The sequence below is a fragment of the Pimephales promelas genome, chromosome 23 (assembly GCF_988280905.1).
Source record: "Pimephales promelas chromosome 23, fPimPro1.hap1.1, whole genome shotgun sequence".
Classification (NCBI taxonomy): Eukaryota; Metazoa; Chordata; class Actinopteri; order Cypriniformes; family Leuciscidae; genus Pimephales; species Pimephales promelas.
The window spans coordinates 17,955,991-17,976,610 of NC_142791.1; the positions used below are offsets into that span (position 1 = coordinate 17,955,991).

At 37.8% G+C, this 20,620-nt stretch overlaps 2 protein-coding genes across 5 annotated transcripts in view; one reads left to right on the plus strand and one right to left on the minus strand.

The window, feature by feature from the left end:
- sh2d4a (SH2 domain containing 4A) overlaps positions 1-8,558 on the minus strand; it is a 96,152-nt gene extending 87,594 nt beyond the window's left edge. Inside the window, exon 1 of one of the 2 annotated variants that reach the window (XM_089126341.1) lies at positions 8,382-8,558. The gene's annotated coding sequence lies outside the window, so the exon portion shown is untranslated. The remainder of the gene's footprint in view (positions 1-8,381) is intronic. The other variant, XM_089126340.1, reaches the window with a different exon arrangement.
- Positions 1-20,620, plus strand: part of psd3l (pleckstrin and Sec7 domain containing 3, like) — a 163,444-nt gene that overhangs the window by 22,886 nt on the left and 119,938 nt on the right. For all 3 annotated transcript variants that reach the window (XM_039676604.2, XM_089126337.1, XM_089126338.1), the window contains exons 2-4: positions 2,581-2,692; positions 13,238-13,976; positions 18,539-18,904. In XM_039676604.2, the coding sequence (XP_039532538.2) occupies positions 2,581-2,692; positions 13,238-13,976; positions 18,539-18,904 (1,217 nt within the window). The remainder of the gene's footprint in view (positions 1-2,580; positions 2,693-13,237; positions 13,977-18,538; positions 18,905-20,620) is intronic.

The window sequence follows — 20,620 nt, forward strand, 5'->3', positions numbered from 1 at the left end:
CTGTGTGAGGTGCACACCAAAATAAAACTGTTCACAGAAATCCTTATTTGCATTTCTAAACTTGGTGTGTTTCCATTTAGCATCATTGTTGCGAAACGTGCCGCGGCACGCTTTGACTCACCATATTTGAATATATACTACAAAATGGATGAGAGAGCAGTGGAGGAGAGAAGAGACTTTCAATGAAAAATAACTTCATAATAACATTTAATATTCAGCATTATTATTGATCTGCCAGCATTCACACCATTATATGAGAGCTCAACTGAGCTGGACGATGACATAACGGATTGGCTATCTACTCCGTGATGTCATCGTCCAGCTCAATTATTATATATAACAATATATATATATATATATATATATGAAGAGTTCAGATGCAAAAGCCTCTAAGTGCCATTTGAAATTTTCTTCTAGAAGGATCATTTTTATCAAGCTTGTATATTTAAGTTCAGTGATTTCACTTAAATTGCAATGATAATTACCTATTAATTGTTATTTAAGTGAAATTACTGAACTTAAATATACAAGTTTGATAAAAATCATCATTAAAGAAGAAAATTTCAAATGGCATTTAGAGGCTTTTGCATCTGAACTCTTTATATATATATATATATATATATATATATATATATATATATATATATATATATACTGTATATGTGTGTGTGTGTATATAATATGTATATATAATTAACTAAATGAATAACTTTTTTACAACAAAAATGAACCATCACTGAACTTACTTAAGCTGGACTGTGACGCTATTTTCTTCTAGACATAAACTTTGTTGCATTATTTTCCCGGTATACCTGTAAAGCTGCTTTGAAACAACCTGTATTGAAAAAAGTGCTAGAAGTAAAGGTGACTTGACATGAGAAGATGAATATAGCGCACAAGTCATATTTTTTTTTTTGACTGCGTCCATCATGTAAAACTTGTTTGAACTTGTGTTTCTTTCTTTCAGTGTAACAATTGAACAGCACTGAATTTGGAAGAATTCCTCTCTTTGGTCATATGCACATTTTTTGGTAACTGAAAGGGCCCTTTTTTAAGGATCTAAGCTCATCTAAAGCTAGTTTAATGACGAGAAAATGGTCATCGCTCCCAGCGCATGGTCTAAAAGGGTTGTTCCTATTCTCTTAATGAGTAATGGGTGTGTTTTAGGTGTAATGTGCAATAAACCAATCAGAGTCTCATCTCCCATTCCCTTTAAAAGCCAGTTGTGCTCGCGCCAATGGCAGATTCACTATTTACACGGCGGAGTTTGAAAGCAGAAAAACTGAACCCTTCTTTAGTGAGGAAACAGATCTGCTCATGTGCGAGGTTAAAGCTGTGTGTGCGAGACTGAGAGAGAAGTTAAAGCTCGCAAGCTGATCATCTACGGCAGCGGTTCCCAAACCTTTTTCCTGCGCTCCCCCTTATGTCCCAACCAGGTTGGTGCACTCCCAACCCCCACAAAATGCAGCAAAGCTTTGTTTTATTGCCATATAAAGACTCTTTTTTTTAATCATGTGCAAATAACCAGAACACGCATGACAATAACAACATCAACAAAGTTTCAGTATAATGCAACAAAGCTTCCACTTGTAACCCTTTCACACGTAAGTTTGAATATTGTTACTGACAACACAGCGCTGAATGAATGATGATCTGCTTTTGTCATTTTTCAAAAATATTCACAAATGTATTAAGCTATAGAAATAGAAATCAGCAAAATCAAAATCATTGTTTTGCTAGTATATATGTGTATTTAAATGTCTGAAACCTAAAATAAACTTTATGTGCTTGAAAACACTCAATAGTTATGATATATGACAGCATTGGCTCAGCGCCAGAAAAGCACATTTGAATTTAGAAGTTGATCACGTGACATATAGCCTAGCGGCTGCAGTGCAAGGCAGTCTTCTACGTTTCTATCAAAAACGAATAAATTATAGTTTTTTTTAAATTTTAAATAAAAGCAATTACTAAGGAGATGTTTACTGTTCATGTTTTTTTATTGTATAGAAAAATCCCACTTAAAAAACAGACCGCCATTACATTTTTCCTCTCGCGCTCCCCTTGGTGGCAGATCTTTGGGATTCCCTGATCTACGGGACGAAGTGTAGCATGTTGTGTACCTGCTTATAAGCGCACATCACTAACCCGCTCTTAAAAAAATAATAATACTGCGCCATTGATTTTAGCCCCAGGTTTCAGTTGGTCAGTTTCAGTCTATTTCAGTTCCTCAGAACAGCAACGCTCCACCAATGCACCTGAACACACACCTGGTCCTCAAACCAGCAGCCCATGGGCCACAGATGGGCGCAGATGCTTTTGCTATTTAAACAACGTGGCGCAGGACGTGAAAATGATAACTGCGTCAGGCTGAAACTAGCAAAGCACACTTGCGTCACGCCTGCCGCTGCGTTGCTCAGGGTGTGTGAAAGGGGCCATAGTCTCTGTTCTGATCTGACATCATGTCCTCCTGCAACTGGTGATGAGCCTATATTTGAACCAGCCTTGTCATCCCGTTTAGTTAATATGATGTCAGTGTAAACTGAAGCATGTGAGTTTAACTGTGTCTTGTTCTTGCAGGGAGAAGCGTTTGATCGTGTCGGCGGCTCCTCTGCACACGCACAGAGTGTTGCCAAAGCCAAGTACCAGTTTCTCTTTGGAAACACAGAAGACACAAGCTCATCAGATTGCGGTACTGTATGTTCTTGCCTACTTGCATGTAAAGTATTGTATTCTTACACTTGAACACTTTTCCTATCACTTCTGTGTGTGATGCTATATTTTCTGCTGCTAACATTATTTTCTTCTAATTGTGTAACATCTGTGTGGTTCTTCATAACATAATCATTAATAACACAAATTATTATTTTTTTTAAAGTCACTGAATCAACCTAAATGCATATATTTACACCAACACAACTTTTTATGTGTTAAACTATAGAAATAGCATTTAAGATTACAATTGCAGGTTGCCACTCTGTAGCAAACATAATGAAATGCATTTGATATGACAATAGTCAATGGGGATAATTTTATAATAATAATACTCAGTCTTCATAAATAATGCACTTTTGAGAGAGGCAACCAATTGGAAAGTAGATCATCAACATGAGTCACCAACAAAATTGTGATTATTGATGTAGTGATAATTCTAGCAAAATTTAACCTTCAGTTGAATTATTTTGATGTCTGCTATTTTTTGGCATATTATCCAGTCAACGTATTTTGTCTAGTGTAAGACCTACTAAATCGATCCAAAGGCGGCGTTCGATTAGAGCCGAAGGTTTCATGCGTGTTCCGTCTTTCCCATGGCAAAGGGACTTTTAATTAAATGCAATAGTTTAGTTTAGTTTAGTTATTTTTTTAGTAACGTGGACAGTCCCTTTTTGAAAGAAAAAGAGCAGCTTTAGCCTCTACGGCTAAAATACATTTTATCTTATGTATTACCTCGTTTCATATGACTCCATAAAATTAAAAAGGTTTATCAAATAAAAATACACGTTAATATTTGACTATTTCAACTGTAATGAAAATAAAGTCAAAGTCTGTTAGAATATTATTACAATTCTATAATCAATTTAAAGATAATCAGTGCAAACCATCAAAGTTCTAGAACAAAGAAGAACATATTTTGTCTTCGGAGACCATTGGTCAGATATTTTCTCTTTAAACCGTTTCAGTTTTTCCAGTCTTACACTGGCAATTTTAAGTAAACAACTGTTGATTCATGTCAACTCAAGTCTTCGGGCCTGTTTTTAAAAATGATGAATTATTGTGGGGGTTGTTTTCAGAATACAGTCATGTTTTGGGCTTATTTTGAACAGACTTTTTTGGGGCATGTCAGACCCAGTATTTCTAGCAAGATCTGGCAACACTTGTCTTTCCAGAGAGTAATGTATGGGATTTCCCTAAGACCACGGGGCTCATGGTAGAAACTTTGGTGAGAGAGAACATACTAAAAAAAAAAAAAAAAAAAATTTGGTGAAGAAACATACCTTTGTTTATCAACTAATGATATCCATTTTTGAGCTGGCATTGTAAAAAAGGGGGCAATGTCACTGTGTTTTCGACTAGTTGTTCAGATGTTACGTAAATGCAGTGCTCGAATTGAGTCAAGTCTTATGGAGGGTCCCCAATTTTTTTTTTATAATATATATATAATTATTCTTTTAAATTACTTACTAAAGTAATACTGGTGTGACGATCAGCAGCCGTGGTGCCCTCGAGAGCCACTAGAGGGCACCCTCTCCCCATGTTTGTTTCCCCATGGACTCTTTGTGTTTCATTATGTTCAGCTGTGTTTCATTATTGGTTATTGAGTTCCTTATTTAAGCCTGAGTTTTCCCTGTGTCCCTTGCGAAATCTTGTTACACTGTAAGCGTGCAATTCCGAGCGTTCTTCCCTGTTCTGTGTCTCCGTGTTTCCCTGGACTCTTGACCCTTGCCTGTTTCCTGGACTGTTCACGAACCTGTGCTGCCTGCCTCGACCATTGCCTGTTTTGACCACGAGTTTCTGGATTGCCCCTTTGTTTAAGTGTTTGCCTGTGTTCATGTCTGCTTGCTTTAATAAAGTGCTGCACATGGATCCGACCGTCTCTGTCCGTACGTTACAACTGGATTTAGAGGGCAGCAGAATTTTCTCAAATTTTCAGCATCATTACTCCAGTCTTCAGTGTCGCATGATTCGTCAGAACTCATTCTAATAGTAATATGATGATCAACAAACATTTATGTAATAAACATTTATTTTATTTTTCAGGATATTTTATCAATAGAAAGTTCAAAAGAACAGTTTCTATTTGAAATACAATCTTTTGTTACATTATAAATTTCTTTACTGTCACTTTTGATCAATTTAATGCGACCATACTGAATAAAAGTATTAATTTATTTCCCAACATTTTTTAAAAATACATTCTTACTCACCGCAAGCTTTTAAATGGTAGTGTGTAATGCTACAAAAGTTTATATTTCAGATCTAAAGGATCATGATGAAGACTGGAGAAACGGTGGTTTTCAGCTTTGATCACAGAAATAAACAATATTTTATTATATTATTATTTTAAACTGTAATAATATTTCATAAAATTACTGTTTTTACTGTATTTTGCATCAAATCAATGCAGGCTTGGTGAGCAGAAGAGACTTTTGAACAGTTGTGTACATCCAACAGAATGATTTATTTACAAATGTTGTTCTTAACCTAAAAACAACTGGACGATTAATGTGAATTATTTGACACTGTGGTAACAATGTTTGTTCCAAAAGACTTCGATTAAATTTTTCGAGTATTTCAGCACATGCGATTTTTACATAGTTACGTCCAGTAGGTGGCGGAAAGGCACGCAGTAGGTCAGCAACTATTCAACGACCATGATTTCAGTGAAAAAGGCTGCTTTATTCAGAAACAAACAATGCCATGCCAATCGATGTCAATTATTGCTATTTTAAGAGTGAATGCGTATGTAATTCCCAAAACTTTGTGTTTACGTGGCCGATCCTGGCAACATGAAAAACAAGTTTTATACAAATTCTGAATGGAAATAAGAAAGCACACAACGATCGCTCCCTTTGCGGAAAAACTGTCGAGATAGCACTCCCGTAGAACCAGGGCTATTAATAATGGGAAAAAAAGTAACTTAAGCCTAAATGTTTCCAATTTACGCAAGGAGTACAGAAGCCCCGATGGTGTGGGTAGATATAAAGTAGAAAGATATATAAAGAGACACAATTACCCCTCAAAAAAGTCGGTAAGAAGCTTTCTCTTCCCGACCTCGAGTGGAGGTTTATCTTTCTCCATTTCGTTAAAATGAGCTTTAAAGGTGCCATATAACATCATAAATCAAATCCTACTCCATATTCCATAACAGATGGGGGCAGTATACCTCCAAAAAATGACTTGTGCTCCTACCATCGCGCATTTTACTCAAATCATTTGACATGATAGTAAAAGGTTGGAAGACCGCAGTTTCACGTGGAACATTTGGAGATTTTTAGAGATCAGAGACTCAATGAACTAAACACTAGAGTGAACTAAACTAAACACTATGAATCTCAACACTAAATGATGAAGACCGCCTCATAGATCTCAAAAACAAGCTGGTGCATTTCGACGGTATGGGAAAATAAAAGCTTGGGCAATTATTTGAAGTTTATGGTATTCGTTTTGTTCATATTACACTTTTATTGTTAGTGAATTAATTTGACAGACAGCATTCGCTGATGTTGATCAAGCTAGCGCCGTGAATTCACCGTGAGACACACGCAATTGACACTTAGCAAGCAGGTTAGTTAAGCTCTCAGATTCTGTCAATTATATTACGCAATTCAAAGAATAAATACCGTTTTGGCGCTTGTACATGTTACACTAGAGATCCCTAGCGCACGTGAACCGATCGTCTCTACTAGCTTGAAAAAGAACACGAACACTGGTGAAAGATACAGTATGCTACAACTTACCAAAATGTATTCCTCATGCATAATGTCGACCAATCATTTTTTGAACTCTTCCCTGAACTGAAATGTAGTAATTGGCTGTATTTCCACACGACTGACATCAGGTTCAAGTACACACAAGCCGGCCGGCGCGAGCGCGACTCACTCGTCTATTGCAGTTTGGCTGGTGGTAACGTTGCCCGTCCGCATACCGCCTCCCATGGCCGGAACTGGTATTACGATACCTGCCGGGCCGGGGCTAGTAATTTAGCATGCTAATTCAGGTTAATATCTCGGCAGCACTATAACTTGTCAGTTTTTTAATGACATCTTTGCACTTATTTCTTCTCATTCTTTTGATGCGTGTAGCTCATTTTTCGTATATTGTTACCTCAATTATTACATATGCCACCTTTAACGGAGCAGCGCCAATCAAACAGTCCTGTCAGTCAACGATGTCATGCGCACAGCACTCTTTAGAGGTGGGGCGGACGTTTACATTTTAAAGCGACATGGCAACTAGCCAACTTAAAAAAAATATTGTAAATACTCAATTCGCGAAATTTACCGTATCCATTGCATGCATTTAATCAGATTTGTTATTATTATTATTTTTTACTTGTATACCTTAATACCCTAATACCTTATGGGGGGTCCCGGATCCCCCCAGCCCCCCCTCAATTCGAGCACTGCATAAATGTGATTGTCTCTGATGTAATTTAGTTGTTTAATGTGGATATCACTGACATGATTAATGAACTGTGCATACAGAACGTGATTAAACTCTCAGTAAAGACGCGTTTTGAGGACGCACTCCTCCAAGATCCTAGTGCTTCTGTATCACGGGTGTGTCATGCCTCAGCAGCGTTCAAGATGAAACCTGTTTCAGGAGGGTACATACATGAGTCACAAAGCTCAGAGGCTCAGAAACCAACAGAGCACAGCAGTGACCTTACATCCCAATTCATATAATCTACTGTGCGCACTTGAAGCAAAGCTGTTCAAACTGCACTCTAGACTAGAGACCCTAGGGATTCTGCACAAAAGAGGGAATATTTCTCACAAGCAATTGGAAGTCTTTTAATGTTTGTCTTGATATTAATTGTTAAAGACAATGAATTTGTACGCAAGCCCTGCTTTGTTGGCTGATGTTTTTCTTTACAATAAATGCCACCAGCTTTAATATTTTATATCAGCTTTATATATTTTATATTTTATATTTATATTGACAATCAGACATCTCTAAGTGTGACTCATATGTCTAATCTTAGTCTCACACACTGTAAGATATGTATTGTAAGCTTGATTATATTTTTCTGTAAATCATCTATAGTAAATGCTGCCCCCTGGTGAAGGGTTTCAGCAGTTCTCAACAAACATGATTAATTGTCATGATGCCTAAACAGGTTCACAGTTAGATGTTTAATGTTTGACAGACACTCACATTTCAACCTGTGCATTAAAAAATACAGTTGATGACCTGTTTACATTTTTCTGTAAATAGCTTCAGTATAGGGTCTAACATGATTTAGATGATTTAACGAGTTTAGAAAATTCTTCCTCTCCTATAGCAATGAATGAATCTATTTTTCCCTCAGGGAGACTACAATGCACTGCCTGATGCAATGCTGTAGTAGACGGTTGCATAGTTATAATTTTCTTCCTGATATTATCAATCTTAAAAGTGAAGGTCATAAGGTTATTACTGGTGTGCTGCTTGGAGACTTCTGGGCTTGAAGCTTTGTTTTTTGTTAATTTAGCTACTGTTTCAATTTCAAATACTGTAAATACCTCTGGTTTCTTTATTTTCTTCTAATGCGGTTGAGAAATAAGCAGATCTAGCAGCTTTTAAGGCCTCTCTGTATATGCAATCGAGCTCTCTCTTTCTGGCCACTCTTTAAAGGGATAGTTCACTTTGAAATTAATTTTTGATATGTTTTAGCTTACCTCAAGGGCATCCAAGATGTAGGTGTCTTTGTTTCCACAGCATTTTCAATTTCGACATTTTTTGGTCAAACCGTTGTTGTCTGTCAGTCATACACTGGAGGTGAAGGGGGTCCTCAATTGGTTCACCTCAAAGAGCATGCACAGAGAAGTCAGAATTAAACATGATTTAATGACTCGTACATGTAAGTACACATTGATGGCCTAAGACACGAAACGAGCGGTTTGTGTGAGAAAACTAACAGTATTTATATCGTTTTACCTCTTGTAATCATAGCCATGGCAAAATGATCTGACGGCACGGGCGCTTCGGTCTGCGCATGCACCGGAAGTGATCGCTTGCGCGCCTACGTCACTCTTTGTTTATACAGAGATTTCGGAAGTTTTACCTTTCACTAAACATATTTAGATATACGGGAAACCGCAATGGAAGACGATTTCGGTATATCTAAATATGTTAAGTAAAAGGTAAAACTTCCGAAATCTCCGTGTAAATATTGAGTGACGTCACACGCACGCGATCACTTCCAGCGTAACATTGAACTGATTCAGTTCGGTTCAGTTGGACATTGAACAACTGATTCAGATCACTTGGATTACACGAGGTAAAAACAATATAAATACTGTTCGTTTTCTCACATTAAAGGATTAGTTCACTTTTGAAAAAACTTTTGCTGATAATTTACTCACCCCCATGTCATCCAAGATGTCCATGTCTTTCTTTCCTTAAGGTTTCTGATGAAAACATTCCAGGATTTTTCTCCATATAATGGACTTACATGGGAACCAGACGGTCCAAGGTCCAAACGACAGTTAATAACAGTTTCAGATGCAGCTTCAAATGTCTTTAAACGACACCAGACGATGAATAAGGGTCTTATCATGCGAAACGATCGGTTATTTCAAAACTTATTCCAAAAATGTAACTTTTCTAAGGGCAAATGCTAGCCTTGCTCTATTCTGGGAGGCGCATTTGTAACGTCACGTAATACGTAATTACGTTCAAAAGGTCACGGACGACATAGCCGGAAGTACAGAATCAAAATCGTCCGACATCGTTGTTTTACCTTTTAATTCCTTTTTTGTAAACGGCGTTTGAGTTAGTTTTCACGTTCAACTTATGCGTTCAACTTGTAAACACTCTGACTCTGTACTTCTGGCTACGTCGCCCGTGACCTTTTGAACGTAATTATGTATTACACAAAAACTCAGTAGCCAATGAGAACATGTAACGGAGGCCAGCTAGTAGTTGCTGTTCAAGTAAACCTCACTCCCCTGATCTCAATAGGCGCTCTAGCGACAGACGCTAGAGGCTGCAGTCTTTAGCCTCCTTGTTAGAGCTCCTGACTCTCATGCCGGAGACCCGGGTTCGAGGCGAGTGGGACCCGGGTATAGGGGTTACAAACACACTACTACTAGCCCCGCCTCCACGAGAGATTTGTGTCAGAACAGCGAACACAAACTCAGGCAATGTAAACGAAAACTTCAGAAGCGTAAATGAAAACTCTGGAAGCGCATTTGTAAGTTTAGATCAGTAAAAGTAATATGAGGAATAGTTAGCAAAACATGCAGTGTATTAAAAACAAAGTAAAAAAAATTGCCTCCGAAAATAATTCCATAATATATCTCCGTGTACTTACAGTGGTATTATTCACCATACTGACTCTGTGCCTGAATGGTTTCGGGAACCAAGATAGACCGGTATTTGCCCATTTGCTGCAGCTAAATAGCCGCGATGGCAAAGAGCACTCACTGTTTCTCATTCATTTTTAATATTATGCATTTTATGTACTGATTCCATTTATATTTAGACTTTACCTTACAAAATATTTGTTTGAAGATATTTGTCTCATTCCCCATTGACTGTAGTCAATGGGGAATGAGATCTGTTTGATTAAAACATTCTTCCAAATATCTTCCTTTGTGTTCAGCAGAACAAATAAACACATAGAGGTTTGGAACATCATGAGGGTGAGTAAATGCTGACAGAATTTTCATTTTTGGGTGAACTAACCCTTTAATGCTCTAATTCCCACCTGAGAAGACCTGCATAATGAGTCTTTCAGTCAGGTGTGTCACTGGGACCACAAGAAAGAATATTTGGTATGCATGCAAATTGTATCCACAAGTTTCCTACGCCCCATGAGGCCTTGCGTCAAAAGTGGGCGCGACTTCCGGTTGGAAGTAAACAAAGCGCGATTTGACATGCTTGACACTCGTTCATTCAACAGTTGACAGTCATTCAAGTTATAGCGATCCAAACTAGCTAACAATGTGGGAACACAACCTCAACGAAATTAAAAAGGGTGAAATAACAGTACCTTTACCCTCCGCAGTAGTTGATTGGGAGTATTATAATAACATTATTAATAATCAATACTCATCAAGGCATGGTGACAGACAGTTGTGCGAGCTGACAAACAATTAAAATAAAAAATACACACTTAGTCATTGTGCTTTGGAGTTTATTCAAAATTATAAATGAATGTGCTACTTGAATACATTAACTGGCACATTTGGTATTCTGTCAACACAGGCTTTGATCCTGAGTTTAGGTGTAACATCAGTAGAAAACAGCCAATCACATGCTGATAGAGTTTATAGAACATTAAGAATTTAAACAAATGTACACAAGAAGATTCGTCGTCTTTTGGGAGGTGATGGAAACTACAGTCGTTGGCAGGAACACTCTGATTTCGTTTTCAGCTTATGTTCAAAACAATCCCGTTTAAGCCACTAAATTAGTTTAGTCCGGTTATACATACAACCGCGAGCAGCACATGTTGTCCCTGAGCTACGTAACGACATCTCTCATAAAGATTTGCGTCTTTAAATAGTAAAATAATTCTCAGAAAAACAGCTAGCCTCTTCGCTAACTAACACACAAAATACCATTGGAATGCTACTTCCGCCACGTCACCGGAAGTTTCACCCACTTTATTTTTTACAGGAGCGCCCCTCGGAAACTTGTGGATAATATCCAAAGAAAATATTTCTAGTAACTTTGCAGTATATTCTCATACTGTATTTTCAGAAAGTTTTGGAATATATCCTCTCCCCAAATGTGTTATAAAAAAACAATAAAAAATAATTTAACGAGAAGGCTTATTGACCTATTAAGATGTTGCCTATATCTACCTTGAATTTTTTTCTGTTTTATTAAAAAGTTTTCACATGTAAATCAACAACAATTACAATTTTAAGATTAAGTGTAATCTTTCTTTATAAAAAGTATACATTTCATCATACGTATTTCAAAGTAAAGGATTCATTCGTTTAAATATTGAATCAAACACTAAAAACATCTTAGTTGATACCGGTAATTCAATGTGCTTTATTTTTGACAAAACATTCTATACTATATATTTGATATATAAGCAGAAATTGGGGAACACACACTTATTTGATGTGACCGTAGTACCATGTACCAGTACCAATACCAGAAACTGATACTGCAGTATCGATACCATTATGTACATTTGACAGGAACACACACGCAATTTTCGCCCGTAAAGGTAATGGGCGTTAAGTATCCAGATAACGTTCACTAGTCAGTTTAGCCAATCACAACACTAGCCAATCGGAACCCATTGCCTGTTTCTGAGGGAGTGTTTTCATAGACTCAGGAAGTCAACCGGTCTTTCAAGTGACAGAGGAGACTGCGGCTTACAATAAAGGTGAAATTTATGAAAAATAAGACTTTAAAAGAAAGAAAAAACACAAATACATGTTATATTGCACCCCATAAACACAATCATGCAAAGAAAAAAAGCAGTAAACCACCCCATTAAAGCCAAACCACTAATGCGACCCACTGCACAGCACAAATAAATTGGTCAGTAGTGCATTTTCAGTTTTTTTTTAAATGTTATTATTGACCGTTTCCAAAAAGTTTTTAATATTTCACACCCAAACCACATGAATGTTAGCAGTGTTCACAGTGTTTAAGAGTCATGTCAGAAGGGTTTCTGGGCCTGATCTAATTTTGTTCTAATTTGCTTGATGACACCTACAAATTTTACCAACTTTTTTTATTTTTGCCAACATGAAATGCCACTACCAGCTGTGCTTTTGCCTTGCGAGTTTCTCTTTCTTTTGTTGTCCATCTCGCCTTCTGCTGGTTTCAGTCGCTCCACTTAAAGGGATAGTTCACCCAAAATTAAAATTAGCCCATGATTTACTCTCCTTTAAGTCATCTTTCAGAAGAATACAATCTTTAGTTATATTATCTTTAGAGTTATATTAAAAAATGTCCTGGCTCTACCCAGCTTTATGGCAGTGAATGGCCGTTTCTGTTTTGTAGTCTATAAAATTTCATCCATCCATCATAAAAGTGCATCTACCCATGATAAAAGTACTTCTATTCAAGATAAAAGTGCATCTATTCATGATAAAAGTACTTCTATTCAAGATAAAAGTGCATCTACCCATGATAAAAGTACTTCTATTCAAGATAAAAGTGCATCTATTCATGATAAAAGTGCATCCATCCATGATAAAAGTGCATCCATCCATGATAAAAGTGCAACTATCCATGGTAAAAGTGTATCTATCCATGGTAAAATGCACCCATGATAAAAGGTGCATCTGTCTATGACTTTTATCATGGATAGATAAACTATGGAAACAGAAACAGCAATTTACTGCCATTATAAAGCTTGGAAGAGCCAGGACATTTTTTTTTATATAACTCTGATTGTATTAGTCTGAAAGAAGAAAGTCATATACACCTAGGATGGCTTCAGGGTGAGTAAATCATGGGCTAATTTTCACTATCCCTTAAACTTTATTTTACAGCGCTCAATATGTGAGTCAACACCTACTGATCTCTATTCTTCATGTTGTATTTTCTCAAACAGTGACCTCTCCAACCCAAGCGAACCAGGAAAGCGGCTCAGGTCTTGAGGACGATGACATTGACGAGACGTCCCTCTTCCAGGAGATTGACCGTGAGCTGTCGAAGCTGTTGAATGGCCTGAGCGCTCGCAGTCATGATGCCTCGGCCCAACTGGAATCGACGCCCGCCTCACCCATGATCCCCTGCAGCGGACACAACCCAAGCCCGACGCCAGCCCTGGACATGGCCAAGAACGGCCCGTCTGAGCTTGTGGGAGACTCTCTGCTGTTCAACTCGTGGTGTGAGGCGCTCATCAAGGACCCCAGCTCCGTCATGGCGGCCGCCAGCGAAATGGGCTGCTTCACCCGGGACCCCAGGCCTGCAGCGCCCAGCCAGAATAACTCCGACGCCAGCCCGACTCCAGCTGCGGAAAACACTGGGATGGAGACGGAGGGCAAGAGGGCAGGAGCAGAAGAACTCGTGGACGAGTCTCTAGAGGAGTCCAACAAAATCCTGGCCGAGATACCGGGCATCTTCAGCGGCTTTCTGGAAGGGGGCAAACTGCGGGACAAGCCGCCAAAGAAGCTGCGGTTTGTGGAGAGCAGGGCAGAGAGTGTATCGAACGGAGACATGCAGAACTGCAGTGTGAAAGAGGAACCAAATCGGGACACGCAGATCTCAGATGCCACAGGAGCGGCTCAGGGGCTAGAGCTCGATCACAGACCCGGCCACACACACACAGGAGACAACGCCTCTGACAGGTACAGTGCCTCCATCACAGTCCTTCACTTGCTTAAGAGACCGGGAATCATTGTGTTTTCGACAGATATTATTCACACTTTAAATTCTAAGACATAGATAAACCGGCGTGTGTTGAACAGGAAACAACTGTGTTCACAGGTAAATTAACTCCTTACATTTTTATTGTTTTAGTCTTGTTTGCATATTTTTATGTAACTACATAATTATTTGGGTAACACTTTACAATAAGGTTCACATTAGTTGACTACCTTAGTTAACATGAACTAATAATGAACAATACTTCTACAGCATTTATTAATCTTAGTTAACGTTAATTTCAACATTTACTAATACATTATTAAAATCAAATGTGAACAAACAATGAACAACTGGATTTTTATTAATTAACATTAACAAAGATGAATAAAAACTCTATTGCTCATTGTTAGTTCATGCTAGTTAATTCAGTAACTAATTGTACCTTATTGTAAAGTGCTAACATTATTTGTACTATTAATGTTTTTGAGCTATTCATATGTTTATTATACTTCTTAAATTGCTATTATTTGAAAAATCCAAAATAAAGTTATAATTAAAAAATGTTTTTTGTTGGGTTGCCGAGTCCTTGGTTTTCCTGTGGTATTGACTTCCTTTTTAACTGTTGCCACAAGTTGATTTACTTCCTGCGGGTTAGACATTTTGCAAAAATTGTGTTTGAAATATTTGACCCATTTTATATTCAAGTAATGATCAAACCGTGCTAGAAAATACAATGTTTTAGGGAAACACAATGGAAGGAAGCCTTTCAGCTCCTGTTTGCTAATTTATAAAAACACAATTACTTCTAGTGATTCTGAAATTGTGTATAATGCACAACGGTGCCTGTGAAATATGTATTTTACGTGTGGGAGTGGCATATTTTGATATATGGGCAAGTTTTGTTACACAGACCTGGCAACCCAACCTGGCAACCCTCATTATCAGACGCTTTATCATTAATACTAAAAACACAGTGACAGCCCATGCAGAGCGTTTCACTTAGTTAAGATGCTGTCTATGAAAAATTTTGTGTTCATTTAAAAATGTCCTCAATTTTTTTTAAATTAATAAGAATTAAAAAGAGATAAGAAATACAATACTGATTATTTTAAAGGTGCAGTGTGTTATTTTTCATTTGATTTTTTTTTTTTTTGGTTCGGTTGCGAGTTTGCACTAAAGGCTCAGCCCACTGCTCACCCCTTCCTTTCGAAGAAGCTACGGTGGCTAAAACGGGACAAACATATCGTCGTCTGAGACAGCAGAGAATAGCCAGAGTGTGTAACATTGTCACTGTTTCTGTACCACAGTCCATTATAAACCACATCATGGATAAAGTTTACAAAGCCATAGTCAGGGGAGGATCAAGGGTCTCAATATAATAAAATAAAATAAAATATAATAATAGTAATCAGCTTTTTTTTCTCACAAATGTAACCAGCACATTTCTCCTCACATAGCAAACCCATAATACAGCGAGGGAGAAGAACCACATTAAACTATGCAACTATATTTTTTCTAACAGGGTAGTAAAAGTTTAGCAGGCTAAATATGAGCTGTTACTGTGGCTGGTTAAAGCGTAACGCCTTGTTTAAACTCGACGTGTCCACATGAGCCCAAAGGTGCGCGCGGCAAAAATGACATGATTGTAACAGCGTGTGTGCCTCTGCATGCCCTAGACACCATTTAATAGGTTTTTTTCTCGGATTTTGAAAACTCTTCGTGATCGACTTAAAATGCTTCCAAGATCGACTTGTCGATCGCGATTAACGGGTTGGTGATTCCTGTAACGTACTGTATTACAGTCAATGACAAGAGTACTAATCAGCTGTCTCATAAACGTAACCAGCACATTTATCCCCAAATAGCAAAGCCGTAACACAGCGAGGGAGAAGAACTAAGTTACATGAAACAATTCAACTACATATTTTACACCACTCACAACGGAAAAGTCTCTACTCGCAGTGTCTATGGCTAGCTTCTAGGTTTCTGCGGCTTTCAAGAAAGTGACGAAATGCGTAACGATGTTTGTTCGATGTCAGCTACGGTACAAACATGACGTCACAATATGTCGACCTTCATAGAAGGGGGTGCAGTTATGTAGATATAAATGTCTCATTCTAAGGTAGTAAAAACATTATGGTTTATTAAAGGGTTAGTTCACGCAAAAATGAAAATTAAGTCATTAATTACTCACCCCCATGCTGTACCAACCCCGTAAGACCTTCGTTCGTCTTCGGAACACAAATGAAGATATTTTTGATAAAAATTGAGAGCTGTATTGAGAGCTCTACCATATAGGCTCCTAAGGGACTGGCTCTTGACGGCCCAGAAAGTCAATGAAGAAAATGTTTAAATATCCCAAGTGACTACCGTGGCTCAACTATATGTTTATCAAGCGACGCGAATACTTTTTGTGCGAAAAAACAAACAAAAATAACGAGTTTATTCGACTATTCCTTTTCTTCCTTGTTGGCCTGAAAACGAGACTTCCTTAGATTTCCACGACGCATGCGCGAGAACTGAACTGAAGTAGTGTAAGGAGATCGCAATTCTCGCGCATGCGTCGTGGAAATCTAAGGAAGTCTCGTTTCTGGCCTACAAGGAAGAAAAGGAATAGTCGAATAAACTTGTTATTTTTGTTTGTTTTTTCGCACAAAAAGTATTCGCGTCGCTTGATAAACATATAGTTGAGCCACTGTAGTCACTTGGGATATTTAAACATTTTCTTCATTGACTTTCTGGGCCGTCAAGAGCCAGTCCCTTAGGAGCCAATGTGGTAGTGATACAGCTCTCAAATTTAATCAAAAATATCTTCATTTGTGTTCCGAAGACGAACGAAGGTCTTACGAGGTTGGTACAGCATGGGGGTGAGTAATTAATGACTTAATTTTCATTTTTGGGTGAACTAACCCTTTAAGTTCTTTATACACCACTGAAAACATAGTTATGGATGTCATATTGCAATGGATTCTCAGCATTTTTACACATTGCACTTTTAAACTGAAAAAATTGGATATTTATAATTTGCATTTTTTTTTACTTGTTTGCCGTCACATTGCATTTCAGTTTTGCCACAATCTAGATGGCAATATCATTTTGCTGTCAACCTTTAGGAGTATAGCCGTCAGGTCTGGAGCACAGCTATCTGCATATGTATGTGTATCTCTCTCTCTCTCTCTCTCTCTCTCTCTCTCTCTCTATCTGTATGCATGTATATATATATATATATATATATATATATATATATATATGTATTAGTGTGTGTGTGTATAGTCCACTTTAGGCCGTTTACTCCACCTACTGACTTATGGGAAGCGCTTTAGCCAGACGGGATTTAAACTTTGTTGACTGAAGACACAAGTTTGGTTTGAACTTTGAAGATGAAAAATGTACCAAGCAGGATTTTCTCTCCCAATTCCCAATTCTAACACACACTCACTATGTTCGGCTGGTATGAGAGCAGAAACTAAAGCTGATGCTCTCCGTGTGTTTCTCCTGCAGTTCATGTAAGCTGAGTGAACAGGGCCATAGAGACACGCCTGCACTTTACACACTACAGAGATAAAGCGTCCTGTTCGTCAGCTCATTACTCTATACAGTCGGTTCTCTATGGTTTCACTTCCTTTATACTTTCTGCCTAGTGTTCGAAAGAACTGGTCAGGCTCAAAAGAGGAAGCGTTGTCCACTTTCAGCTGAAAAAGGAACCAGGCTTGTGGCTTTATAATGGAATCTAACTTCCTGTGGGCGGCTCTCGTGAATTTGTTTAGAACATATACAGATCATTAATAACATCTAGCATAAAGTTGCATTGTCATGGCAATTAATATATTTGTTGTACGACCTTAAATGATGCGTTAAATTAGAATTTCATAAAAGTCATTGGTAACGTTTTACAAAAAGGTTCATTAACATTAGTTAATGTATTACCTAACAATGTGCAATCCATTTGTGACAGTATTTATTAATCATTGTTAATGTTAGTTAATAAAATTACAGCTGTTCAGTTTTTGTTCATGTTTGTAAACAAATGTTAACAAATTAATTTAAATGTTAAAATTTAACATGAAGAAAGGTTATATAAAGATTAATAAATGCTGTAGAAGTATTGTTTATTCTTAGTTTATGTTAACTAAGGTAGTTAACTAATTAACCTTATTGTTACCAAATCGGTAACATAATACTGTATTTCAGTAATAAGATGCATAAATGCTTTATGGAAATGATAGTTTGAGAAGAAATGTACTTAATTAATGGACTTTTATCTTAAAAGGCTATGTATTTTTTTTTTATGCAAATGTAATTCGATTCATTCTTCTCATTCTGGGGTGAGATGTGACCCTCCCTGTTTTTTTTGTGAAACTCACTCTTACGGGGTATGCTGCCAGATTAGCATATACGTAACATATGCTTGAGTTTTACCCATCATGAGTTCTCCTGTAGTAGGAGATGTAAAGGTGCGCATGTCGCAAAGCCAGCTTTTGTTGAGGTGTTCCTGTTTCGCCCTGTGTGCTGTTGTTGAGGTGTGTGTGTGTGTGTGTTTTAGGAGTCCTGAAGGTGAGAGTGACTCCACAGATGTATTCAGCTGCCGGTTCGAGAGCATCCTGGAGTCTGAGCGTCTGCGGGCGACTCTCTACAGCAGCATGGACTCGCTGGACCCTCAAGCTGAACCTGAACCCCAGTCCCAAACCGCCCCGGAGCCCTCCTTCTCCCTGGACATCCCCCTTACGCCCATGATCCAGCAGCGGCTGAAGGACAGAAGCCTCTTCCTGGCCCCCCCGGACCCGAGCTCGGACACTGAGGTGCTGAGCGTCTCGAAGCCGAGCGGGGGGGCGGCGCTTGAGCTCACCTCCTCCTTCCTCTCCACAGCGAACGGTGGAAACCACAGAGACTGGCTGACGGGCTGTTTAAGGTACGAACACAGCACAAAAACGCTGCAACGCTGACAGAAACTCTTTTTAACTTTCACATGGTTGCAAAAATTGTAGATGTGTAGCTTTTACATTTTTTTTAGCACTGGGCATAGTTTGATTAAAGCTGAAGAGCTTGCTTGTTTGTGTGTAAGAGAGAGATTATATGGCGCCCTCTGCTGAAAAGTCTTGTTAAAGTCCCCCTGTAGTCAATAATTTTATCCCTTAAAATTCATCTTTGATTACCATAATTACATATTTAAGTGTTTTATTTTCTTGAAAAAAAATTCTTCTTGCCTAAAAATATCTTGAATGTAACTCGACACCCATGCCTCATTTAGTACACATGTGCTTCTATGAATATGCAAATGGGCCCTGCCTCTACTCACTCACTCAGCTTTTTAATTAAAATGGAAAGTTTAACTGTAAAACTGTAAAAAAAAAAAAAATCAAAATAATAATAAAACTACGGAAGCCCTGAACCGCAACCTAAAAAAAAAAAAAAAGTCAGTAAAAAAAAAAAAAAAAATCTGTAAAAAAAAAAAAATCTGTAAAAAAAAAAAAATCTAGCATTTCGAGATTAAAGTCGAAATGTTTCGAGATTAAAGTCGGAATGTTTCGAGATTAAAGTCGAAATGTTTCGAGATTAAAGTCGAAATGTTTCGAGATTAAAGTCGAAATGTTTCGAGATTAAAGTCGGAATGTTTCGAGATTAAAGTCGAAATGTTTCGAGATTAAAGTCGAAATGTTTCGAGATTAAAGTCGAAATGTTTCGAGATTAAAGTCGAAATGTTTCGAGATTAAAGTCGAAATGTTTCGAGATTAAAGTCGAAACATTGTGCATTCATAACAGTGCGCGTCCACTGGCTCAGAGCGCGCGCGTGTGTGTGTGAAGTCGAACTGCCATGGATAAACACAAAATAGTAGCTTTTTACTTTTATCTGAATTACTTATCTTACTTTATCGTTATAAAATATAATGCGCCGGAATAGACTTTAGCCTATAGGAAAACCAACACGGAAAACACTTTTCAGACTGGATGGAGAAATCCAGCTTTATGAATGAATGAATGAATGAATGAATGAATGAATGAATAGGGCATTTATATAGCGCTTTCATATATGCCTACACTCAAAGTGCTTTACAATCATATCAGAGAATCTCTCCTCAACCATAAGTGGTTATTAAATCTTAGGAAATCACAGGATCCGGCCAAATGATTGGATACAGAATGATGCACTTAAAATGTATCCAGAGCGTATTTACGTTGAAGAGGGAGACCGAACAGTTACTGTTGTGTTCTCGACCCAGATAGTGTTGACTAGACGAGCACGAAAACACCTCAGAAACACTGCCACTAGCACGTGTGACGTGTGTAGATTTTGTTGAAAGCCCAGATAAAAGTAAAAAGCTACTATTTTGTGTTTATCCATTGCAGTTCGACTTCACACACACACACACACGCGCGCGCGCTCTGAGCCAGTGGACGCGCACTGTTATGAATGCACAATGTTTCGACTTTAATCTCGAAACATTTCGACTTTAATCTCGAAACATTTCGACTTTAATCTCGAAACATTTCGACTTTAATCTCGAAACATTTCGACTTTAATCTCGAAACATTTCGACTTTAATCTCGAAACATTTCGACTTTAATCTTTTTTTTTACTGATTTTTTTTTTTTTTACTGATTTTTTTTTTTTTTTTTTTTACTGATT